A 27,997-nucleotide genomic window follows, 5' to 3' on the forward strand; every position below is an offset into this window, starting at 1 on the left:
GTGAACAGCCAATAGACCATGAGTATATACACAACTTTATTTATTTCTAGATCATCTGTATTGACACAAAAGCAAAGGCAGCACTTTTGGACAAAAGGACAAACATAAAAACAGAGACCGGTCAAAGCGTGTCGCGTGAGCCGCGTCAGTGCGTGCTCCAATAACATCTGAAAGCTTCAAGTGTGGGATTGCATGCATACAGTCTGCACACGTTTAAATGCTCACACAGTGTTGGGGGGAAAAAAAGCTTACATTAAATGATGTTCAGATGCACTGAACATCCAAACGCCTTCATCATTCTGTCAATTCCCACATAAAACACTACCATAAATACATTGCACAATACATTACTGTACTTCATAATTGACATTTCCTGTGTTCCTGGAGCATGAATAGTTTATGATGCTGCGCACACTCAAGTACTCACAACATGAAGTTGTTTAAACACACAAACACACGTCACATCTGTCATTACAATTAAGATTGTCTTCACTCCTTTTATTGTACTTGAACGTAAACAGCTCAATGCACTGGACACATATTAAGTCTTTTAAAAGGATAGTTCACACAAAAATGAAAATCGTCATTAATTACTAACCCTCATGTTGACCTTTATTCATCTTCAACACAAATTAAGATATTTTTGAGGAAATCCTTGAGCTTTCTGAGCCTGCATAGACAGCAACACAACTGACACATTCAAGGCCCAGAAAGGTAGTAAGGACATCATTAAAATAGTCCATGTACCATAATTATATGAAGCTATGAGAATTCTTTTTGTGTTCAAAGAAAACAGAAATAACCGTACGGGTTTGGAACGACATGAGGGTGAGTAATTAAATGACAGAAGTTTCATTTTTGGATGAACTATGCCTTTAAGTTCTTTTTCCGAGTTAAAACTTTGGACTCGAGGCATAACAGAAAGCCATTAATTGAAAGCTCTTAGTGCATGTCCTCCAGATATATAAATATTTTAAAATTGAGGGCAATGAGTAATTGGATTATAATGAAAACAGCCAACATTAACACAAAACAAGTTCCTGGGGTTCCTACATGGTGATGAACAAGACAAGAAACATGAAATAGCAGACAGCATAGGAAAGATGACAGTGAAATTCTATGAAAATAAAATGTGCAAAGCAGCTTATTGCAGTAGTGTGGTTTAGACCACAAAAAAGGTGGGAGGTTTTCCTTCGATCACAAAGCTGTGAAATCTCACCACATTATCTTGATAATATCTAAACATAAACCTAATGTGGTGCCTTCATAGCTTGTTTACATACAGTATACACACTTACACTCTCAGCGGGCATGAAATTTAGGTCGTTTTCCTCAAAAATAATAATCCATGAACTCTACTCAATATAATAAATAAGCATCTGGATGTTTAACTTATAAAAACAATGCTGTTATTGCTGTTACATTATGGTCCCATAAATTAGGCCAGTTTAGTGCATGTTATTTACATGAAACGAGTACAGACTATGAAGGTTTAAAATATGGTATTACATAGATTTTTAATAAGATCATTTTGGCTGATTTTATTCTCAAATTTGACGAAGTGTTGAATGTCAACAATAATTTACTGCAAAATCTAGAGGCTAGTTTCTCTGTTATTAAAGGAGTAGTTCACTTCCAGAACAAAAATTTACAGATAATTTACTTACCACCTTGTCATCCAAGATGTTCATGTCTTTCTTTCTTCAGTCATAAAGAATGTATGTTTTTTGAAGAAAACATTTCAGGATTTTTCTCATGTTGTGGACTTGTATGGTGCCCACTAGTTTGAACTTCCAAAACGCAGTTTAGTTGCAGCAACAAAGGGCTCTAAATGATCCCAGTCCAGGAAGAAGGGACTTAATCCAGTGAAATGATTTTCTAGAGAAAAAATACCTTTTAACCTCAAATACTCTGCAATGCGGACACAGTCAAAAAAACTCCCATCTCATTTTCTCCTCCAACTTCAAAATTGTCATACATTGCGTTTTTAATTTTTTTCATAAAGGTCGTTTGACCTTCTTTGCATGCTCTTTGTAAACACTGGGTCGATACCTCTGCAGCGATGTAGGACGAGTTGAGGTTAAAAAGTATATAAATTGTACTTTTTTAAAAAGTTTCACTAGATAAGATCCTTCTTCCTCGACTGGAATCGTGTAGAGCCCTTTGAAGCTGCATTTAAACTGCATTTTGGAAGTGGGGCACCATAGAAGTCCACTATATGGAGAAAAATCCTGAAATGTTTGCCTCAAAAAACAATTTCTTTACGACTGAAGAAAGAAAGACATGAACATCTTGGTTGACAAGGGGGTAAGTAAATTTTCTGTACTGTTCTAGAAAGGAAATAATTCTTTAACAAAGACAATGAGACGTCATATGACAGAAAACCACATTATCTCTGAAGGTACTCCTACTCAATCTTTCATCTACCATCTTTTCGACACTTCAACCACCAGGAGATCCAAGTTGCACCACAATGTTAAAGCCACATTCATTTTGCTAAAGTCCTGTTTTGTAGGCATGAATTGAAACCAAACTTTGTAACTTCAGAAATGCTAGTATCCCAGCATGGCACTACACTACTTATAAAAAAATAAGAGAAAAAATAGAAAAGGGAGAGAGAATCCAGTAACAATACCACAAACACAGCTTTCAGTATCCACTCAAACCTCTGAATAAAGACATTCGTGAGACAGAAAATAGCAACACAGATTACAGACAAGAAGTAAGAGGTAGAATAAATAATAGTTCTTGAAAAGAAACTTTAGAAAGTGTACAAAAAGTCTTTGAAGCAATGCATTGACATTGCATCCTAGCAAACAAAAGAAGCTCTTTATGATTTGTGCACTTCTAGTTTTTTAAAACAAAACTCCTTTTGAGATTCCAGGATTTTAAAGGACACTCAGAGATCAGACTCTGTCAAGAATCTCATTTCAAGTCAATATGCTTTCGCAAGCATTAAAAACAACACAGGAGAGACAAACAACAAATAAAAACAACCTTAGAAAACCACAGCAATACATATATTACTTTATTTCGCTTGAATGGAAATGCCTTGTTTAAGCTGAGCGAGGTGGAAGGAGATAGGGTGAAGGTGAAAGGTATGAGAGGACAGAGATGTGAAATAATTTAGAGCTTCACAAACTCACATTGCCACACCTATTTGAGAGTTGGGAGTGTACATTCATGTGATGTGTTGCCTCCGTTCCAGCCCTGTGAGGTCAGTTTGTATTCCCACGCATTAGTTTGTATGGAAGAGGACACATACAGCGGCCGCTGAAACTGATTTTCTCTGATGTGGTACCAGAGGTATCCAGGAATACCCATGCACAGTCAACATGAGTCTCTGTGAGGTGGAAAAGAAGACACAAGGATGCATCCTCAGCGTTTCAGTAGTGGACTGCCCCGCTCTTGTCCTTTCTGCAAAGCCTGAAGAACCTAGAGGTACAAAAAAAAAGAAAAAAAAAAAAAAAATGAACATCACTGTATCATTCTCTCTCTTTCTCACCATCTCATTTTTTCACACTTGCAGCTTTATGCTACCCTGGAAATCCAGAGGTCTCGCGAGAGCACAATTTGAATTGTCTCTGCAAGACACTCTGGCATCGAGCAATGATGCAGGTTACTGCATTACGTAAGCAGTTGTGGGAACCAATCAAATCGGTGTATCTGATGTAGGCGGGACAGAGGCGAGCTAAACTGATGACGACAGCACTGCGACGTCCGAATCATGTAGTAAACTTTGAAAGATCGCTGTTGCTACAGATGAACACCAGTTGTTTGAAACGGCTTTGGCCGCTACAATGAACGAGTTAGACTTGGCTTTTCATATAAAAGAGGAACAGAAAACCGAAAACTCGAATCGTTCCTTTGCAAGAAGGACGTTTATGCTGTTTTGCCGACTGGATACGGCAAGAGTTTAATCTATCAGTTCACGCTTACATATAATTAGCCGGAGAATAGTAGTGCATGTTTGGCGTGCTGTCCGTTGAAGGGCTCCGAGCTCGGGAGTGGCCCGAACCCAGAGTACCCCCCAATAGGAGTAGCGAGAACTCGGAGTGATGAGATGGGGTGGTGGAGGGTTACTGATAAACCATCAAGTGAATTGAGGTGAGTCAGCTGTATTTAAACCTATGGCGCTGATTGACTTAAGTGGGCTCCTCTTGATGTTTATGCTAAGTATCTGACGCGCTTCTCCCGAATTTTGTTAATGAAACATCATTTAGCTCTGCTGGTAGCTAAGCGTGTATTGTTGTGATTGGTCGTAGCGTTATCCAATTGTGTGCAGTGAGAGTTTCAAATGCATGCTTGGTGCCGCCCCTCGAGTCAGGCAGTTTTCATTGCTCGATCCCAGACCCTTAATCTTAATAGATTAGGGTCTGGATTTTTCCAGGCTAGCTTTATGCTAAAATGCTCTTAAATTCAGTGTTTTTTGGGTTTTGTATTATTAAAAATCTAGTGTTTGCTATGGAAGGACTGAATAAAAAATATAAAAGATAATTGCAACTTTTTATCTCACAATTCTGACTTTTATCGCAATTGCGAGTTTACATCTCAGAATTCCGACTTTTTTCTCAGAATTGCTTGATATAAGTTTGCAATTGCAAGTTATAAAGTTAGATTTGCAAGTTATATCTTATATGAGAGAGTCAGAATTGTGAAATATAAACTGACTAAAATAATATAAGGACTTTTCTCAGAATTACTACACAATTGTGTTATAAAGTCAGAATTGTGAGGTATCAACTTGCAATTCTGAGAAAATATCAGTTTTTTCTCTCAAAATTAGACTTTGAGTCAATTATTTGTATCTCTTCTGAGATAAAAACTCAGAATTGCGCGATAAACTTGTGAGTGAATGCCATTTATGAATGAATTTAGAACTGAATATGTTCTCAACCCACTGTATATTCTGTTCAAAATTCTGGGGTCAGTAATATTTGTCTTGGAAAAAAAAAAAAAAGATTAGATTAAGTACACATTAAATTGTCAAAAATGATAGTGAAGAGAGTAAAGTATAATGATCTCCATTTCAAATCAAATCTGTTCTTTTGAACTTCATCAATGAATCCTGAGGGAATGTGTCACTGTTTCCACTAAAATCTTACATCTTTTTAACACTGATAAGAAAAAATGCTTCCTTAGCACCAAATGATGCTGAAGATGTGAAATACTATAATTTTACAATATTATGTTTTTAATTTATTTTTGATTGGATAAATGCAGCCTTGGGAAGCATTAGAGAGAAAAAATAAAAATAAAAACTTCTTACCAACCCCCAAATTTTAATTTTTTACTGGGAAAAAAAAAACTGTAAAAATATTGTGAAATATTATTGCAATTTCTAATATTTTTCTAATTGTTTCCTGTTTCACTATACTTTAAAATATAATTTATTCCTGTGAAGCAATGCTAATTTTTCAGCATCAATACTCCAGTCTTCAGTGTCGCATGATCCTTCAGAAATCATTCTAATATGCTGATTCATTATCAGTGTTGTGCTGCTTAATATTTTTTTGGAACCTGCGATACTTTTTTCTTTAATTCTTCGAAGAATAAAAAGTTCAAATGAACAGCATTTATTCCAAATAGAAACCTTTTCTGACAATATAAGTCTTTACTATCACTTTTTATCCATTTAAAACATCCTTGCTGAATAAAAGTATCAATTTCTTAAAAAAAAATAAAAATCGTGACCCTAAAACTTCGAATAGTAGTGTATATTTTAACACAAAATTTCTATTTTGAATAAATGCTTAATAATTTCTTATTTATGAATAAATCACAGTATCACAGGTCCACATGTTAAGCAGCTGTTTCCAACATTGATGATAAATCAGCATATTAGAATGATTTCTGAAGGATCATGTGACACTGAAGACTGGAGTAATGATGCTGAAATTGCAGCTTTGCTTCACAGTAATAAATTGAAGTATATTAAAATAACATATTTCTATTTTAAATGTCCATAATATTTCACAAAATATATATTTTTCTGTATTTTTGGTCAAATAGATACAGCCTTTATGAGCATAAGATACTTCTTAAGTATCTTATAAGATATTTCTTACTAATCCCAAATTTTTGAACATCAGTGTATGTGTGTTTAATTCAGTGTGCATGTATTATTTTTAATAAACGTAATGTGTTCATTAAAAAAAAAAAAAGATGCGCACTTGTGCCCATTTCTTGTTCTTGCTGTTCATGTTGATAGTGGTTATACTGGAGAAGATCTCCTCAGCAGAGATGTAGTCTGGCAAGCGCGTCAGGAACTGAGCGATGTGGATGAAGTCCATGTGTGTGAGGATGTCCTCGTAAAGACGCAGAATACCCAGCGCTGTGCGGAAGAGAAATTCCTCGCCATCACGACAGAACACGTCCCACACACGGCATGCAATGTCCAGTGGGAGTGATTTACTGTACAAGGTGAAGATCCTACACAGACAAAAACATATTGAAGATAAATCTGCACCTCACAAAACTCAGGGGAAATTTCTAACAAAGCAACTCACTCACCAGTCAATTAAATAAATATCAGAGGACAGGCTGTTATTTTTAAAATGTGCAAAAAGCTTTGGTAGATTTTCTTCAAAGAACACTTCAAATGCTGCAAAGTATGTCAACATCTAAAAAAGAAAAAAAAAAAAAAAAACAGGAGTACATGAAAAGTCTTGTCTAATGACTATTTACTTGATCGTACAATTTCAAGACTACTCATTAAACTCACAAGGCTGTGGTCCACTCTGTAGAAAGCCATTTGACAAGGCTTGTTCAACAAATTGGCAAATGCAATGAAGGCATCAGCAGTGTCCATGTTGAGGATCAACACTGCTGCAATAAAGGACATTCCCTGCACCTACATATAAAAGCAGAGAGGAAAATCAACAAACACATAATACAGAAAAATATTTTTCTGTTTTCATCACTGAGTGATGTTTCCAAAAATGGCATCTATTGCTACCCCTAAAACAACATGCTTTTTTAAATGTCAGATCTGTCATGTTAAACAAGTACACCACTGGTCAAAAGTTTGGAATTAAAAAAAAAAAAAAAAACTGTTTTTAAGTTTTTACTCTATTTAGCTTCAAAAACATTTTTTTAAAATCTTATCCTTCCAATCAATTCAAACATTTAACCAGTAGTGTACATGTCAATCACAGGGTAAAACAAAACAATGACGAATTAAAGTTTTTCTTTTTCCAAAGAAGTCTACGTGCAAACTTACTAAACTAGGAAGCTAAACATATTAGAGATATTCTACTTTAAATTGTTGCATCATACCAGTGGAGGAGAGGTGGAGGAGATTAAGTAACATTAAGAGTGTGACAAACTAATGGAAAATATGTTCTCAATTTATCTTTTAATTTTTGCAGCTTATAAAATGACCTTTACACCTAGCATCTCTGTGGAGGTGTTAGTGCGAGAGCTCTTTGGCCAACAATTGATATTGTGGTTTATGAGCAGGATGTGAGAGGGCTGTGCAGCTCCCATTGCTCTGGCGTTCTCACATGTGCAGCAGAATATGGTGTAAGGCTCTGCTTATTATGCGTGTAATAACTGGAACAGAACCACTGATCATACTCCAGCAAACCAGCTGTAAAACACAGCATCTCTGTCGGTTTCTGTTTTACTCTGTAAACATCTCTGAGTCAATACTCAAGCAAACTGAGGTTAAGATGAAATATGGGTCACAGAGGGATAAAGAGGGGTTTTGCCTGTGAACAGTGCATTGGTGCAGAGCACATAAAAAAAAAACAGACATCACTTGAGTAAACAAGACTTACGTATCCCACATCGGGACGATAACAAGTGTAAGCTCCCAGAATGCTGTGCAATACATCATGGTATGGGCCTCCCTGAAAATAAACCCAAAATATAAATGACAATTCTCAGCAGATGATATAAATACACCAAAAACATCAAAGCACCCTACCTGCTGGAAAATACAGAGATTGGGAAAGGTTCTGGAAATGTCTAACTTGATCAGTTCTAGACTGGCCTCTCGATCAGCATGAGACAAGCCTGGATCTGAAAAATAAGTAATAATTTATTAAGATTTTTTATATTTTTAAAAGAAATCCGTTCTGCTCACCAAGCCTGCATTTATTTGATGTAAAGTGCAGCAAAAACAGTTACATTTTGAAATATTTTTACTAATTTAAAATAACTGTTTGAATCAATTTTAAAATGTAATTTATTTCTGTGATCATTTCCAGTCTTCAGTGTCAAATCATCCTTCAGAAATCATTCATATATGCTGATTTATAGAAATGTATCTACAAAATTAATACTTTTATTTAGCAAGGATGCTTTAAATTGTTTAAAAGTGATGATAACGATTTATTTTTAAGATAAACGCTGTTCTTCTAAAATATTTTTATTCAAAGAAACCTGAAAAAAAAAAAAATTCTACTCAGGTGTTTTCAACATCATAATAATAAATGTTTTTGAGCAGCAAATCAGAATATTGTGACTAGAGTAATGATGCTAAAAATTCAGCTTTGAAATCACAGGAATCAATTACATTTTAAAATATATCCAAATAGAAATTTTATTTATACAAAAAGTAAGAGGTGAGAAACAAAGTACCATGTGCTTGGAAAAATGAAAAATGCACATCACCTTCACTCTCTGTTTCTGCAGCAGCCGTTGGGGCTACAAAGGCATTCCACTTTTCTTTAGCTCTTGACAAACAGATGTCATAAAGCTCTGTTTAAAACACAAACAATAATGTGTTATAAATAAGGTATTTTTGTTATACGTTCATGTTTACATGTCTAATCACTATAAATCACTATTTGCTTTCTAATGAGACCCCCTAGTGATACAGTTAGGTTATTACATGTTGCTGTTTTTATGAATCAAATTTGCTTTTGGAGATCTGCTACACTAGTGTTTTTGATCTCCATGAATTTACTCATTTACTGACTGATTAAATGTAAAGTGTAACTGCATAAAGGCAATGTTTAAACAATAATGTAAAACTAAATTTCCATAATATAATTACCCAGCCTGTAAAACTGTCCACAATCATTTGCTATTCAACCTTTTCACCATGCTTGCTATTAAACTTTCTTTACTTTTCCACTCCTGTTTGCAACAGATCACTATTGCAAAAACATTTAAACCACACATTTTTCAGTGCAGAGCTCTCAGAGTGAAAAACCACAAAAGCATGGTTATTACGGGATATAACGTCATTACCAATACTGTTTGACATCAATGCATCGTTCATGCTTTAGTTTAGAAATGCTGTTCTCATGAAATAAGATTGTTTACGGCTGCACATTTACAGTATAAAATATATTTGTTGGAGAATTTTTTTTTTACAATTGATGGCCGCTGCTTGTGAAACACCATGAAGAAAACAAAACCACAATACAAAGTGATTTATGTAACTACACACAAAATAACTTCATTCTTTTTGTCTATACTTTTATTATTAAAAATAAACGATGTCCAAAGTGGTCTTTTCCTGTATGTGCTGAGCATGTGTGAGGTGTGTGTGATAAAGAACACATTCATACCATCTGTGATGTTCAAATCATTGCCTATCGCTAGACTCCAGACTTTGCCCCTCACACTGGGTGGCAGACCCTGCCACCATAAATCCCTCACCCGCTTGGATGAACACCTGGAATGGTGAAGAGAAAGACAGAGTAAAACAATTTCTTCATCATTTCTTTTCATATATTGCATTTTTTCCCATGTTTTTGGCTACTCTAATATCTACTATCTCAGATTGTTCTTGATAGTTCAGATAGTCTATCTGTGATTTGATTATATGGAATGTCAAGAACGTTTGTTTGTGTGATATACTGCGTCAATGATTTTTGTGTGTGACTGACATGCTTTGCCAGTTGGGTAATATCTCCTGACTCCAGGTGAGAGCAGCACTGCCAATGCTTTCCTCCAGTTTACACCTGTCCTCCAGTTGTTTTTTCCGTTTCTGGGCATCTTTCAGCTCTGCACAGAAACACATGCAGTCAACGGCAGTCAAATGGAAATCTGTTTTGCAACAGCGCCCTCTAGAGCACACAAAACTGGACTCATATAAACAAACAAATGTGTGAAAAGAAAGTCACCTCTCTTCTTGGCCTGAGCCACCATCTCCTCATATTCTTGTCTGTGTTTCTGGGCTTCTTCCTCAGGCTTTGCAGGAAGATTCCTACAAACAAACACACAATAAATGTCAATAGTATACATTACTGTCTGTGAGAGAAAACATTGTGTATCGTTTTTAACTCCTTTATTATCCCTATGCTTAAGTAGAAGTGATTAAGTAAGAAGTGATTTTATTTTGTTCTAGGACAGTGCTATGGTACCTCTATGTTTTTTTTTCTTCTTCTACCCATAATACAGGAATGAGAGGTTTAAAGACACTTACGCTGGACGGTTTTCCAGTATAAGGGCTGTGGTTGAAAGTGGCTCAAAGTCCAGGTTCCTCCTTACATTCTTCTTGGGAGATATGGAACTGCTTGATTGTTCACTCCTTCTTTCATATTCCTTCAAAAATAAATAAATAAATAAATAAATGAATATTGTCAGATAAATGTGTGACGCTGGACCACAAAACCAGTCTTAAGCAGCGTGGGTATATTTGTAGCAATAGCCAAAAATACATTGTATGGGTCAAAATGTTACATTTTTCTTTTATGCTAAAAAGCAGTAGGATATTAAGTAATCATGTTCCATGAAAATATTTTGTATATTTTCCATCGTAAATATATCAAAACTTAATTTTTGATTAGTAATATGCATTGCTAAGAACTTCATTTGGACAACTTTAAAGATGATTTGGAAAGCTTATTTATTCAGCTTTCATGTGATGTATAATCTAATTTTCAAAAATGTAACCTTATGACTGGTTTTGTGGCCGAGGGTCACGTATATAAAATGAATGATCTATAAAATAATAAAAAATATAGCAAGGCAAATGTATAAATAATCTAATGATGAATAACACCTGTTAACACGTTTCAATCATAAGAAGCAAAAACCAACACTGTATGTATAGTCCAAAGAATTGCAACAAACAATACACATTTAAAAAGTTAAAGGCCAGTTGGATGAATCTCACAAAACATATTCAGGTTATTCATGATTAAAATGAAATGGAATAAAAAATAAATAAAAATAAAACGATTAAATTAAATTAAATAAAAAAAACAAAAACAATAATAAATAAATTAAATTAAAAATGTATTGAAATGAAATAAAATAAAATAAATGATGAAGGCTGTATATATTTTTTGTATATTTGTATTGTTTTTCCATTAAACTCTAACTGTAATAGATTTTTTAGGGGTTCAATGAAATCTGCATAAAGAAAAACAATGGAAAATAGCACTTTACAATAAAAATATTGTTAAATAGGATGCCCATTTTCCACAAGTTAATATGATGCTTTAGGGTCCAAATGAAAAGTTTGTAATATACTTTGATTAAAAATTCTCTATGGTAGTGTAAAAAACACTAATTTTACCTGGTAAAAAATGCCTCTGTTCTTATCAAGCGATATCAGTACCTGGCCCTTTAAATGAAATTAACCTCTGCTCACTCCCAGTTCTGTGGGGCGTGTCATTACAACGCACACGGGGTGTTGCCTAGACAACAGTTGGGGGTATAGTTGTATAGTTTGGGGGGAATGGCACTGGGGGGGGGCTTTGAAGACACTGTACAACCCCATCCATTTAAAATGTAATTTAAAAACCAGAGTTGGAACCGAAACAAGATGACACCCGCAAAGAAGTTCGGCAATTACGGCTTATACTGGAGCTGTCTGAATGGTTAGTAAACTTGTCACTTTGATTTATCTTTGTATAAGGGTATGTCAGGGTAGCGTACTGAGACAGATACGTACGCGATGTGTTTACTGAGGTACAGCTGATTGAATGAGAGCAAAATGTGATCGGTTAACATAACTTACTAGGGATGTAACGATATTTCGTGGTACGATATTTCGCGATGCAAAAATGTTACGATATGTATCGTAGAGTGATGACGATACATTTACGATATGACGACAGCCTAATCCTATTGGTTGAGCTGCCGACGTCTCCTACTCTGCAACAGCGCTGCTTGTGCTTTCATTGCAGAATCAGATGCAGAAGTCATTTGAACTGAATATTAGTAGAGCAACATGAGTTCGGCTGAAACTGAAATTAAAGATACCTCGTCTTCACGTCCGACAGCATTTTGGTTTTACAGTCACGCAACAGTACGACGGTAGGAAAAAAAATTACAGACAAAACATTATTACAGTCACGGTGCATGTTAAAAGTTTCGTGCTTCAGACTCACCCGCTTTTCGAGTCACACATTGGAACAAACATTTCTTAAAGCTTTTATGGCTCTTCGCGACAGGAACCTCCGAAGATGTATTGTAATCGTTTTATGAGCAGCAGCCACGATTTAAGCAGTTACCGCACAGATTTATTAACAACCAAAAGCACATTTCACTAAGCGCATGTCGGAGTGTTGAAAACATGATCAAGATCATTTAAAATAGGCTATAAGTATGTATGATCCATAAAATACGGAGAAAGGCTATAAATAAAGAAAAAAATCCAGAAAATGCGTGTAGTATAGCCTGCGCAGGTAAAAATACAATTATGTGTAAAATGTCTTAGTAAACTATGTCTGATATGAAAACTACGCTAGTCATTGTCCCATAAAATGACAAATAGCAAATAACACATATAGTAGCCTATTTTCATTACGTTTCATTTATTTTGTTTTTGTAAAGTAAAATGAGACCTAGTTGTTTGCAACTACGTTTACCCCGAAACCGCGTTGCGAACACCAGCTCGACTGCAAAACACTTTCACTATGAGAGAAAGCGGCAGCTGCGCAGTGATTCCACCGCTTGACGCGTCCCATGTGAAAGGGCTTTAAAACGGTCTTCAGACAGAGCGTGAACACAAAACGGGACCGTTTGAGAGCAGCGTCAGCGTGTACCGGATTGAGTCCAAAGAGCAAATACCCGTGCCCGTCACCCGCACTGCACCTGACAGATAAATATTATTCCACCATAGAATCTTGCATCGCTAGCAGGTTTAAAGAATTTGACATCTTGACAATTTTATCACTATCATGTTAAATTTAAAAAAAAAATTCAGTGACAGACAGACCTATTCAGTTGTTAATTTTAATACAGAAGGTTTTTATTAAACCTTAAAATGTGACCTTGTATGTAAAACTAAGAAAGTTATTGAAATTAGTTTTTTTAAAAATAAATCTGTTGTTTGATTTTCAGTTTCATGTTTTAATTTTTGTTCAAAATATCGTGATATGTATCGTATCGTGAACCCAATATCGCGATACGTACCGTATCGTGACCTAGGCATATCGTTACACCCCTATAACTTACCCCGTCCGAAATACATAAATGTGAGTGTTATGGTCTTTACTTGTATGCAGTTGGGCTGTAAACACTTTTGCAGGTATTGCGTTAACGTTACCATTCTTAATGGAGTTATAACTGATCCAAAACGATTTAAAATAATTGTACGTGACATCTTAATAATTAACAGACACCGTTTTATACCATCTAGCATTACAAAGCTAAGCTTAATGTAGTTTTACTAAAACGTACACAGTTTGTAAATAGACAATCACCTTAATGCATTGTTCATTATAAACATGCGATTATGAATTATATTGAGACGGATGTACATAGAGAAGACGACATAACCATGTTCTCTGAGCGTGTAAGTTACACTTTAGCCGCATTCATCATGAAACGTGCTAACTTTAACATTATTTAATAGGTGATTAGCAAAGATTCATATAAAAAGAGATTAAACTCACTTCTTCTGGTGGAGATGAAGCAAGAACACGAATAGTTACAGACCCATTTTTCAGCAGCAGCTTCGCAAAAACTGCTTTACACTGACCCTCGTTTTTAAAGCAGTATGGTGAGAAATTATTCACGTAAACATGAACCCATTTAGATAGATCAGCGGTCACATTCCCTCAGTGCAGTCAGTTTACTTCTGACTCGGGGCGGGTCTACGCTAAAACACTACTGTCTATCAACTATCGCAGGAGCGGCCTCTGTCGGTGTTACGCCACAACGACAGGCATCTGAGAACGGCTCGATATGAGAAGAGGCAAATTATTTTACTTAATTAAAAGAAAACTACTGGGCGGATCTTTGTCATTCTAGGGTGGTTGTGTACACACTCCCCCAACACACATTTCAGTTCAAACAGCTTGTAAAAGTGCATGTGGCACCGGATGACCCCTTTAAAGAATTTTTTCCCACATTGTAATGAGATGATTTTGGATGATGGCAATGGCTTAATCATCAAGAAAATTTCAAAGCTTAAGAAGAACTTAGTGGCCTTAACAAGGTTTTAACATCCAGTGTTTTGCCACACTTTTTTCACAACCTGCATAAGTGGAAGCAGAAGTTCTAAAAGCAGCAGGAACTGTGAAAAATAATCTTTGCAAACAAGAAGTGTCATGGTCAGTGTTGGGCTAGTTATGAATATATCACTCATTGCTAGTTACTCCTTTGAAAAGTAATATTATTACTCCTAGCCAACAGTAATTACTTACACTACTACAGTAGTTACACCCCAAAAATTGGTAATTGTTATTGTTAATTTTGTAATTGTTAATTTCTGCAGCCTGTGAATCCATGAAAGTACAGATAAATGAAGAGTACTAATTAACTCAAACTGATGACAAGCCACAAATTTTAAACAACATCTGTTATTTAAAAAGGCAGCAACATAGTAAATTCTGCAACAAGGTGAACCAAGCAACCCACAGGTAGAACCGACCAATCATGTTCTCCATTATATGACGAAGCAAGCTTGCTTCGCTGGTGACATCATGCTTATGAAAACTGATAGGGATGATTGAATGTTTGAATTTCAAATCTAATTTCATTAGCGATCGTGACAAAAAAAGTGACTGTATGTTAACTGTAATATTGTTACTTAAATTTTACTAGTAATTAGTTACACTACTAGTAACAATGCAGGGAAAGTAATGTTATTACTTTAATGCATTACTAGAAGATAGTTACTGCACAACACTGGTCATGATAGGCCTAAATGGAATCAGAACTTGCTACTGTTACAGTATTTGAGTTTCATTACAAGTCTCATGTCACACACTGTACAACCTGAATAGGAATCTGTGCTCTTACTCAGCATCCATCTTTAAATTCCCTGATTCTGAAGTAATCTATATCTTTAAAATGAAGATAGAAAAATAAGTTTTGTTTTATTTATGCAGTCAGAAAGCACACACTATCGCTCATGAGTGAATATAAATATTTAATTTGCCCCCACACTGCACTCTCTCAGAGATAAAACTAGACAAAATGACCTACATTCCAACCATGAGCCAAATGTGTATAAGAAAAGGACATTTAATAAGATTACACGACAAACTCCTAATAAGTCTTAAGAGTGAAAGCAGGACAGCAAACCAAAGAAACAGGACAACAATATAATTCACCAACACATACAAATGTGCTCACACATGTACACCTGCTACGACCAAACTGAATCTCTCATCATGTCATTTTCTCCCCCAAATGGCTCTTTTTTTCTCTCTTCCTTACTGTCCTGACCTTTTCTTTTTGATCAGACAGAAAACAATGAGGAGGTAAAAGAAAAACACAAGGCATGAACTCACCATGAACGCTGCAGTGCTGAGACATTCAGAATCCAGCATCAGAATACACCATTGCTTTATTTCCACAACTACAAGCTTAAGTGCCTTGCCGACCAAAAGGCAAGGCACAGCAGCAGAGGAAGACCGCAAGGAATATGGGACACACCCTGAGAAACAGTAGCATGATACTACTGTGCTCCTGCTCTTCTGCTGTTATTGCTGTTATTGCTGTCTCACTCCTGCTAAGTTACTTGACACTGTTTTTCCTTGCCCTCTTTCTCTCTGTTACTCCGTCCTAACAAACAGGCACCCAACTGGGAGGCCCTACATCAGAGGGATGCAGAGGATCAGACCTTGCCCCGTGCTCCTGCTGTGTCCATATGTGTGTGTGTGCATGCTAATGTTACTCGTCATCATCACAGTGCTGAGAGAGGATCCATGATTTACAGGCAGCCATACTAATTGATTTCAGCTATTAGGAGCACAAGGCTATCTGCACTGCAGACTCATATGATCAGTGTGCTCTGTGCTCCTCTGTGCATGTCTGAGTCATGTACAAAGATGATAAATAATCTGCTTTACGTGGCCGGTGTGTCATCATTCCTCATGAGCTTCTATTGATTCAAATAAATATAACACGACACATTCTAACCACACTGTCTGAAAATACTACATTTTTAAAGTAAATGGCAGTCGGTAAAATACTGCAATGTTTAAAATCAAAAGCACTGATGAAGGACAGAAGTATATAATATTAATATATCTTACCTTAACTTTTCCTATAAGCAACTGCTACAGAGCCTGAATAAACCAGCAACTCTAAACCCGTCACCTAATACCTCAATCTTCCATTACAGCTGCTGAGAACAAAAGCAAGAGATAAAGGCAGGAGCTGGATGTGGGTGAAATCTAGATGGACACGGGGAGGCTGAATCAGGGGGTTCAAATTACCTAAAGCAAACTATAGGCCTGTACACTGGAAACAAAGCCCCATTCACAACAATATAATAACTCCGCATTTGATTCATTCATGCATAATGAACCAAAATGAGCAATCGAAAACTATTGTAAACAAATATTTAAATATTTCACTGTTGAAATATTGTCTTCCAGCTGGGAAAACTGAAGGAAACCATTCATGGGTTGTTTTCCCCAAAACTAGAAACAGTACTTAACAGCAACATTGCCAAGAGAACACATGACAAATAGAAACAATATGTGTTATTAAATTGGCTTAAAATATCACACGTTTGATATCCTTAGAATGGACATAGTCTGAAGGTAAAAAATCTGTGTCTGTGCCCAACATACTTTACACGCTGCAAAAAAAGTCAATCAAAATGAAAATTCTGTCATTAATTATTCATCCTCATATCTTCCCAAACCTAAGACTTTCGTTTATCATCAGAACACAAATTAAGACATTTTTGATGAAATCCGAGAGCTTTCTGACCCTGCAGAGACCCAGAAAGGTAGTAAAAACATTGTCAAAACAGTCATGACAATGTGACATCAGTGTTTAACTGTAATTTTATGAAGCTACAAGAATACCCTTTGTGCGCTGAAGACTGACATGAAAGAGAAGAATTGTGACCTGTGCTGACCAAATGAGTCGGAATGCTTACGGTCTAATTTTGGGCTACAGGCAAAAGAAGTGAAAAATGTCACATTTTTGGGTCAAATTTGAGGTTTTCACAAAAATTACTTCATTAAGCCCTCTTTTAACAATCCCATTGCTCCAAATAGTAATTAAACATCTCAAATGATCTTTATTTGTATGTTTTCTGAGAGGAGTACATTATTCCCTGCTCACTTTGATGTGTAACATTATATTAGATCCATAAATTACAGTAGGTCTTAATATAGATCTGTCTTAATGTTAATCAAACAAATTAAAATGCCGCTCTTAATTACTGTTTGTTTAGATCTTTGTTCTTAGTTTTAATAACAAAGATAAAACAAAAAAAAAAAAAAAAAAAAACAGCTATATTATGATAAGTAATATAGCAATTATTATTGAGAAAAGAATTGAAGGAAAATATGCAATATTGCTTGGTGATTTTGCTTTGGAATCTTCAGACAACTAACTTTTCTTAATATCAACTCTGCTGACTCACTCTGCCGCCTCCAGATGACTGAAGTCATTTTTTGTCCAATTCCAACAAGTCATTTATTATTGTGAAGGTATTTTAATGGAGAATGTGAAGATCTCATTTCAGTTAAAATTTTGCTCATTCCGACTCATTTTGCCAGCATGGGTGACAAATTGTTGTCATTATTTTTGTCTTCTTTGCACACCAAAATGGATGTCACATGGACTATTTTAACAATGTCCTTACTATCATACTGGGCCTTGAACGTGTCAGTTGTGTTGCTGTCTATGCAGTGTCAGAAAGCTCTCGGATTTGATCAAAAATATCTCAATTTGCGATCTGAAGATGAACAAAGGTCTTACAGGCTTGTAACGACATGAGGTTGAGTAATGAATGACAGAATTTTTATTTTTGTGTAAACTATCCCTTTAAGGCAAATATCTTGGACATGATGTAGTACATCCCAGCCTTTTGTTTAAAAGCAGCACATCACACAACTGCCTTGTTAAAGAGAATCTGACCTCACATTTATGTGGCCTAAACATTCAAATGGGTAGGGCAATACTCAATGGCTACGTTGACCGCATTAACTTTACGGGTGTGAGTCTCGAAATGTCATGTTTACACAGCAACTTACAGTAGCGTCTTGAATACTGTCTATATGAACGTGTAACAGGAGTCAAGCAATGACCAAAGTAATATGAAAGATGGCGATGTCGATAAAACTGAAAGTCTTATCACTTTCAGACACGACGAGGGTCCAATCGAGCCGCAAGTTCAAATCTTTATTAACCCACAGCAGCTTATATTTGGGTGGAGAGCAGAGCATTTGAGTCAAGCAGAACACAAATCTGTCGAAAATAGCACCATTAGAGAAAAACTGACTGGATTTATAACTTTCTGGTAACTCAGATAATGCACTGCATGAAGTGACAGACAACTAATTGTCCAGTCCTGTTCCCGTTCACACAGTGTGTGTTTACAGAGAATGCGGTTGTCACACCTGAAAAGAATCATACTGTGTGTAAACGTAACTGTATTAAGGACTCAAACTGGACTGACAACCGTATTCTGCTGCTGTGTAAACATGGCCAATGAAGGGTATTTCACACACATACACTGAATTTTGGTGCAGCCCTACTACATGAAAAAGCACTTGAAAAAACATTGCATTTTGGTCTCTTGTAAAATCGTGTACGAGTGCAGGTGTGTGAACGTACCTTTTGTATTTTCCTGGAGTCTTTGATTGAAAGGTCTTTATGTGGAACTTTACCAAACAGCTTCCAGCCAGGGTCTCTCTGTTCTTCCAGTGGACCCGTATCCTTCATCCTCTTAGCAAAAAGACCCCTTACAAATATAGAAAAAAATTAAAGGACTGAGTTAGCACAGTGCTACTACTACTGATAAATAAATTCTCCAGCTTTTTAATGTTTGCAATCCAGAAAATTAGATGCTTTATTACTGTATTTCATTTAATGCTCTAAACAGAACAGAGGGAAAACTGAAAAGAACACTGCACTGTGGAGAGTAAGGCAGAAGGAAAAATAGCTGTTTTGGGATCAAGAAAAGCTCAAGAAAGTCTGTTGCTGAGACGAAAGAGCAGGTAATTCTGAGACATGTGCCACAAGTTGACAACGATCACCCACAGTATAAAAGACAGTGATTTGAGTGAATCTTAGAGCTGAGGTCCAGATAATGACGAGCTGCATTAAATATGGAGTACCTAAGCCACTTAAGACCTTTTGAGCACTCTACGCTATTCAGTGGCGTCTAAACATTTTTGATCTGCAACCCATTTTTTAGGTTCCAGAATGCTTGTAAAAAAAAAAAAAATACATGACTGTTTCAGCACTACTGAAACTGATATGGCTGATGGTGATACGGAAAATGATGCCTGCAATATTTGAAATATATAAAAAAATTAATTCACTGGTGATGAGAAGCACCAGCAAACCCAATCCACCTTATTTTTCAATGCGTAAGTAAGCTGTTGAGACAAATATGTGAGACTTCCAGTTCATAAGCCGCCGTAGGGAAATAACGAGAAGAATAACAAAGTGCAGTAAACGGTAAAACTGTTTGCACTACAAACCACTGTGTTCATAATTAAGATAATACAAAATAATATGGTAAGACAAACCAGTTTGCAATATCAAGCAGAAAAACAAGCTGTTTTGTACAGCTAAAAACAGCTGGAAGCAGATGACACCGGAATTCAGACACATTAAATTTACAAATGGCCATGTCCGCTCTTATGGGAAAAATATGGTAGATAATCAAAAGTGAAAATTAAAAAAATTGGAGATTAAAAATTATATAGAGGAAACAAGATCTTGCCATGTACACAAGGACGCTAAGAAAGCATTTTTGTTGCAGTTCCACTAAGAAAACATCACTTGTAACAACTGCAATGTGGCAAATGTTTTGTTTCTAGGTTTTGTAATACGAAGAGCAGAGTAAATATTAAGTTAAATTAAATTAAATGCAGAATCATAAGCAAACTAATATAACAATGGTACAAATGCAAATGCTACCATACTTGTGAAAGAAGTTGGCGAGCGGACCCAACCTCTTGGGTCTAGCCTCATGTGGTGTAGAGACCCCCACAGGTTGTCGTTGTGGGCTGCTGAGCTTGCCATGTAGGTCAGTAGGAGATGACAGTGAATTGTCATTACGTTGCAAGACATCTTCATTCTCAAATGTAACAACGGCGCTGGACTCTGATGTAACCATAAAGTCTAGGAAGTCCTCATTACTGACTGACAATGTGGCAGAAAACTCAGTACTTAAACTGGAAACACTGCCCACTGAAATATCATCACTGCGGTTCAAAGTACCCTTTCCTGCCGCACTGGAGAGCCCACTTGTGCTATAAAGACGTACCAAATCAAAGTCACAACGTGGGAAGGTGGAAGACTTGAGCATGGAGTTATCTGAAACATCCAAGTTTAGTGTTGCCGGATTATCATCATGTGGAGGTGGAACCGCCAGCCCAGCACTGGTGACTCGAGCATGAATGTGCTCAGGGGGGTTAATCTCCAGAGTGGGGATTCCAGAGTCCTGAGAGGCCAAGCTGCTGCGATCCTCATCACATGTGCCATTACAGGGGGTGAATGATTTGCAGCTGAGGGAGACGTGTGGCAGCTGAGAGTCTGAGGGCATGTGATGGTTAACATGGTTTTGGGTGAGAGGCTCAGAGGCAATCTGCAAACACTGGCTGTGTGAAGAGTTGCTGAACGATGAGAACTGTGAATCTAGAAAGGCAAATAACAAAAATAGATTAGTCCTTATGAGGAAAAAGCTAATATCTGTAAGCACTGAGTCAAATGGGTGTTTCATCTCCTTTTAGAAAATAAACCAACATTTTTCTAAATCAAAAAATGTCATTTCCAGCACATCTGATTACATACAGTGATTCATAGCATTCTGTGGAGGAGATTTTTATAGGAACAGTTCACCCAATAATAATAATTTTGTCATTAATCACTTATCTTAATGTCATTCCAAAACCGAAAGACCTTCGTTTGATTAAATCAGAGAGCTTTCTGACCCTGCATTGACACAACTGACACATTCAAGACCCAGAAAGGTAGTAAGGACATTGTTATTTAACAGTTTATGTGACATCAGTGGTTCAACCAAAATTTTATGAAGCTACAAGAATACTTTTAGTGTGTAAAGAAGACAAAAATAACAACTTTATTCAGCAGTTTCTTCTCTTCGGTGTCAATTTTCGCCACACATTCATAAGAGCACCACGACACACAATGTCACATGGACTATATTAATGATGTCCTTCCTATCTTTCTGGGAGTTAAAAGTGTCAGTTGTATTCCTGTCTATGCAGGGTAAGAAAGATTTCAGATTTCAACAAATATAATAAGATTTGGAAAGGTCTTACGGGTTTGGAACAACATGAAGGTGAGTAACAATGACAGAATTTTCATTTTTTTGGTGAACTAACCCTTTAACATCTTTGGAATAAAATAGCAGACTACTTTGTCTTGCTAAGGTTCATCTTACAGACAACATTTTATGCATCCTAAATTTTGACACAATATAAAACTACTTAGTTTTTTTATTTGTATGTCACTCATGTTTAATTGTTTAAGTCATGAAAATATAAAAATGTCATAGATTTATTTTAGTTTTTTTTTGTTAGTTTTTTTAAGACTGACAGACTGCTTCTGTGACAAATTTAACGTCCCATCTACAAAAGACTTAGTCTGATGCTGCATAGACATGGCGTAAAACAAACTTTATGCATAAAAGGCATTTGAAAAAGAAGCAAAATCATGAAGGCATGGTAAAATAACAACAACAACAGCATTAAAAATTATTAAAATTATTGCAGTTTTTCTACGTATGCTTTATCTCACATGTATCTCATGGTCACTTGAAGAGAAATAAATCAATTTTATCCTAGAAACTCAGAGAAATTACACCTTTACACTGTAATAAAAAAAGCCATATTTCCCTCAACATGAAATAATGCAGTGTATTTTTCAAAATACAAGTAAAAATCAATCTGGAAAAATACTTTATATTACCAGTAAATTGGGCCCAATTTTTTTTTGTTAATTTTGTCTCTCAACCCCATGTTCATTTTAAAATGCATAACTTATGCTACAGTTACGCCTGTTTACACTACTTCAGCGCCTTCAACCCTCGAAAACGGAGACTTGCGAAAACAATGCAGACCCCTTTTGCTCATTGTACTACCCATAGATATGTATAGGTAGATGCCCCATTTAACTGCTCCAAGCATGCAGATGCATCCACCATCTAAATAATAGGGCATCTACCTATACAGTGGTATGCCAAAGTTTGGGCACCCCTGTAAATTTTCATCATTTTCCTTTATAAATCATTGGTTGTCTGGATAAGAAATTTCAGTTAAATATATCATATAGGAGACAAACACAGTGATATTTGAGAAGTGAAATAAAGTTTATATGATTTATGGAAAGTGTGCAAGAATTATTTAAACAAAATTAGGCATGTACATAAATTTAGGCACCACAAAAGAAAAATTAACTCAATATTCTGTGCATCCTCCTTTTGCAGAAATAACAGCCTCTAAACGCTTTCTATAGCTTCCAATTAGAGTCAGGATTCTGGCGGAAGGTATTTTGGACCATTCTTCTTTACAAAACATCTCCAGTTCAGTCAGGTTTGATGGTTTCCGAGCATGGACAGCCCGCTTCAAATCACACCACAAATTTTCAATAATATTCAGGTCTGGGGACTGAGATGGCCATTCCAGAATGTTGTACTTGTTCCTCTGCATGAATGCCTTAGTAGATTTTGAGCAGTGTTTAGGGTCGTTGTCTTGTTGAAAGATCCAGCCCCGGCGCAACTTCAACTTTGTCACTGATTCCTGGACGTTGTTCTCCAGAATCTGATGATATTGAGTGGAATCCATGCGACCCTCAACTTTAACAAGATTCTCAGTGCCTGCACTGGCCACACAGCCCCACAGTATGATGGAACCGCCACCAAATTTTACTGTAGGTAGCAAGTGTTTTTCTCGGAATGCTGTGTTGTTTTTCCGCCATACATAATGCCCCTTGTTTTGCCCAAATAACTCTATTTTAGTTTCATCAGTCCACAGCACCTTATTCCAAAATGAAGCTGGCTTGTCCAAATGTGCTTTAGCATACCTCAAGCGACACCGTTTGTGGCGTGTGTAGAGAAAAGGCTTTTTCCGCATTACTCGTCCATACAGCATCTCCTTGTGTAAAGAGCGCTGAATAGTTGAACGATGCACAGTGACACCATCTGCAGCAAGATGATGTTGTAGGTCTTTGGAGCTAGTCTGTGGGTTGACTGTGATTGTTCTCACCATCCTGCACCTCTGCTTATCTGAGATTTTTCTTGGTCTGCCACTTCGGGCCTTAACTAGAACCGTGCCTCTGGTCTTCCAATTCCTCACAATGTTCCTCACAGTTGAAACTGAGAGCTTAAATCTCTGAGACAGCTTTCTGTATCCTTCCCCTAAACCATGATGTTCAACAATCATTGTTTTCAGGTCATCTGAGAGTTGTTTTGAGGCTCCCATGTTGCCACTCTTTAGAGAAGATGCAAATACTAGATGTAAATACTTCCTCATGAATGGATTCACCTGTGTATGGAGGTCAAGGGTCACTGAGGTTACCAAACCAATTTTGAGTTCTAATAATTAGTGCTAAAGGTATTGAAATCAATAAAATGACAAGGGTGCCTAAATTTATGCACATGCCCAATTTTGTTTAAATAATTCTAGCACACTTTCCATAAATCATATAAACTTTATTTCACTTCTCAAATATCACTGCGTTTGTCTCCTATATGATATATTTAACTGAAATTTCTTATCCAGACAACCAATGATTTATAAAGGAAAATGATGAAAATTTACAGGGGTGCCCAAACTTTGGCATACCACTGTACATATCTACGGTTGTATCTGCATTAATGATCATGTGATAAGCATTTTCGGTTTGGGTAGTGTGGACGGAGATTGTTTCTGAAACGCAGTGAAAACGCCATTGTCGACAAGGATCATTTTCATTGTAAAATGCCGTTTTAAAATGAAAACATACTAGTGTAAACAGGGAGTCTTCAATCTGTAAAACAACAACACAACAACCTCTAGTCACACCACACCGCTGACCAACTTATCTACATAATATAGTGACATGAAAACGCCAGTGTGCAGGAGCAGAGAAAGCAACCTGAAACCAGAAAAAAAATCTGACCCAAAGACCTGAGGAAACATCACGTCAACACTCCCTCCAACTCAACTATGAGACAGCTGTCCTCGAACGTCCTTGATAATCTAGTGGACAATATCTGCCATCAAAATTGAGCAGAAATAGCTCTTTGACTTAATGAGGATAGAGGGAGAATGATTGGGGTGCATATGGCCCGAGGACATCACAGCAGCACATCAACAGGACGTCAAAAACGAAGTGGAAAATAGAGTATCAACTCAAAAAAAAAAGTTGACAAACAAGATGTTTATATTGTGCCTGATGCAGAAGCAAAATATAATATGGGAGAGGCAGCGAACAATACAAGCTCTACTGGTTCTTCCTCCACAATTGAATATGGTTCAGTGTGTGTCACAGGTATGTGCACCTGCTCATCTACTGCAAAAGAAACAAAAAAAATGTGCATATAACCTACAAACTAACATTCGATTGTGGACAGAACATGCCTGAACAAAGCCATGAAATCTACAAATGAAAGTGCAATCAGTAACTGAAGCTTTTGACAGGATAACAATACTTTAATAGCCCAACAATACACACCTTAAACAATAACAGTGATTTCACAATTTCAAAAGTGACCCAGCCCATACATTTCTCAAATTCAAAGAATTATGGTTGGTCTTGGAGTTTTAAGGTTACTGTGTTCCTGTAGTCAAGGAGAAATAGCTAACTGATTAAAATTATTATTTATTTTTTCCAAATTAATAATTCAGTCTTTCAGCTAAATCACACAGAGCTACTTCATGGCTCAGTTGCTGTGCTGCTAAATATGCTTGTAAAATACTGTGAAATCGTTGTTCGCTGATGAAATCCTTCATAAGGCAATCAGCATCCTCTGAATTTCTCAAAACCACCAAAATAAACTGTTTTTAAGGAATTACGACTGCATGACGGAGATTACAGAAGTTAGGGTTACAACATTTCTACAGCAATAAACAAGTGTCCATTTGTACACTACAAGTCAAAGGTTTTTTACTGATTGTTTTTTAAAGAAGTCTCTTCCGCTCACTAAGCCTGCATTTATTTGATCCAAAGTACAAACAGTAAAATTCTGAAATATTTTTACTATTTAAAATAACTGTTTTCATTTTGAATATATTTTAAAATGTAATTTATTCCTGTGATTTCAAAGCTGAATTTTTAGCATCATTACTCCAGATCCTGATTTGCTGCTCAAAAAAACAAAAACAAAACCAAGTATTATTTTCATTATGTTAAAAACAGCTGAAGTAGAATCTTTTCAGGTTTCTTTGATGAATACAAAGTTCAAAAGAACAGCATTTATACTGATTCCAAGCTTTTGAATGGTATAGTGTATAATGTTAAAAAGCTTTTTATTTCAGACATATGCTGACCTTTGGATCTTTCTATTCATCAAGGAACCCTGTACTCAACTGTTTTAAATATTGTTAATAATAATAACAACAACAATAACAAATCTTTCTTGAACAGCAAATCAGCATATTACAATGATTTCTGAAGCATCATGTGACACTGAAGACTGGAGTAATGATGCTGAAAATTTTGCTTTGATCACAGGAATAAATTACATTTTAAAACATATTCAAATATAAGCCATTTATTTTAAATAGTAAAAATATTTCAAAATTTCACTGTTTTTCTTGTACTTTGGATCAAATAAATGCAGAAGAGACTTCTTTAAAAAAAAAAAAAACTTTAAAAATCATACTGTTCAAAAACATTTGACTGGTAGTGTATTTTGCAGACTAGACCCTACTGCAAAAGTTTGTGGCCTCAATTGATCCTTAAATTAGACTACATATAATTAAAATATAAATATAAATTCTACTATTGTTAGAAACCACCTGAAGTTAACCACTACTAAAAAGGACAAAATAACGAAAAGGTTAAAATCTCTCATTTCTACATTTCCTAACATTTCCTCTTACCTTTAATTAGGTAAGAGTGCAACAGTCAGGCTCTGTGAAGTTAAAATCCCATGGATTTTCTTTGGATTCAGAAACTTAACTTATAAACCTTTAAAAAAAAAAGACCTACTGTAAGCTACAAGATTTTTCATACATTTTGTTGCAGTCATTGGCCTGTATTATTTCAACTTAATTTTTTAAATAATTGTGTTCAATAGCAGAATACCAGAAACACTACATTTAGCAAACCACATTAAGCATTATTTTGCCAAGAAATGTCCACTAATCGGAAAATTTGCAATTTCAGCGCCCATCTACTCCCATGAAGCACTTCAAATGACAGTCAGTTTTTCTGTGTATCAGTGTGTGTATCGATTATATATATGTAATCATCTTTTTAAATCAATGGTTTTATTTTTCTCCATAGTTTTGACTGTAGGTGTTACATACAGGTGTCTTGTATCATTGTAGTCTGTCTCATTGTCTTTTGTCTGTTTTTCAAATACTTTTTTGCTTCAAATCAAAATGTGTGCCATTATGAATCACCACCTGGAAGTTTCTATTCATAGCTTTTTTGGTTCTCTGTCAGTAAATTAGGAAAATCCCTATGAGGAAATAAACAGAACCATACAGAAAAGAGGGTGAGCACTGTTGCACTCTATTATTAATAACTAACAACTGTATAAACAGAATGGCCACTGCATTTGTAATCAATGTGGTTAGATTCAATAGATGGCTCTGAAAAACACTTTGTAACCATCCTGCAGTCTCTTTTCATTCATTGAAGTGCAACAGTACACTCCAACATAGTTCAACACATATAAACATGACTAAACAAAAATAATTGTGTGATGCACAAAAGTTTATTTTCAGTTTTTCCTGTTTTAAAAAACAGTGATGCTTCTGTGTCCTAAAATAACTGTAATCATTTTGACATCCAGTACAACAAACCTAAACAAACAGCTTGGAGGATGTACCTGTTCGAACTTACCATCATTGCTTTGACAGTTTGTGCTGCTTTCACTGGACGTGTGCTCTGCTTCTGCCATGTTCCTGCTGCAGGTGGAAGGATGTGTGTGCGTCCATCACCTCCTCACCTTTACTCCAGACCCTCCGATAAACAACACATCAAACACTATTATTATTACTCTTATAATATACCACTCTCCGCTTTCACGAGCACTCCTGAATTTCATTTATCACCTAAACTCTAAACTTACCTCAAAACTTTTCGCTTTGCTTGTGCACTTCGCTATTCTCAGGTTCAGGAGACATTAAACTTTTACATTACGACAAGTGTCTGACTGGAAAAGGTTCCAACTCTACTCGCGCACGAGTAACGCTACCAGCGAGATAAAAGCTAATGAAAAGTATCTTACCTGATGTGACGCTGCCACCGCCATTTTAAAACATCCACACCGATATATAAACGTGCCAGGAAAACATACGAATCGACAAATCCACCTGCGCGGCGACTGAATGAAGTGCTGGTCTGCATCAAATAAAGTCGAAAACTATTGCTACTTCCACCTGTAGAGGTAACGTCGCTTTGTATGCAGGTAAAACGCTGTCATTTACAGAGAAGCAGAGCGTTTTCAAAGTGTTAGGACATATTGCCGACAGTCAGT

At 36.1% G+C, this 27,997-nt stretch overlaps 1 protein-coding gene across 2 annotated transcripts; it reads right to left on the reverse strand.

The window, feature by feature from the left end:
* Positions 1-7: 7 nt before the first annotated feature.
* On the reverse strand, positions 8-27,982 carry tbc1d14 (TBC1 domain family, member 14). Of its 2 annotated transcripts, XM_073835989.1 has the most exons (15): positions 27,749-27,982; positions 27,361-27,480; positions 20,265-20,979; positions 18,946-19,072; positions 10,385-10,503; positions 10,083-10,165; positions 9,846-9,963; positions 9,525-9,631; positions 8,620-8,706; positions 7,931-8,025; positions 7,782-7,853; positions 6,725-6,853; positions 6,514-6,623; positions 6,174-6,432; positions 8-3,435 (listed from the first exon to the last, which is right to left on the reverse strand). In XM_073835989.1, the coding sequence occupies exons 2-15, from the start codon at positions 27,416-27,418 to the stop codon at positions 3,379-3,381; spliced, it is 2,136 nt and encodes a 711-aa protein (XP_073692090.1). In that variant the 5' UTR covers positions 27,419-27,480; positions 27,749-27,982; the 3' UTR covers positions 8-3,378. The 2 variants fall into 2 exon arrangements, with proteins under 2 accessions (XP_073692090.1, XP_073692091.1); XM_073835990.1 differs by lacking the exons at positions 18,946-19,072; positions 20,265-20,979; positions 27,361-27,480; positions 27,749-27,982 and adding an exon at positions 15,654-16,011 and having other exon boundaries at positions 9-3,435.
* Between the last annotated feature and the right edge of the window lie 15 nt (positions 27,983-27,997).

The sequence above is a fragment of the Garra rufa genome, chromosome 3, assembly GCF_049309525.1.
Source record: "Garra rufa chromosome 3, GarRuf1.0, whole genome shotgun sequence".
Taxonomy (NCBI): domain Eukaryota; kingdom Metazoa; phylum Chordata; class Actinopteri; order Cypriniformes; family Cyprinidae; genus Garra; species Garra rufa.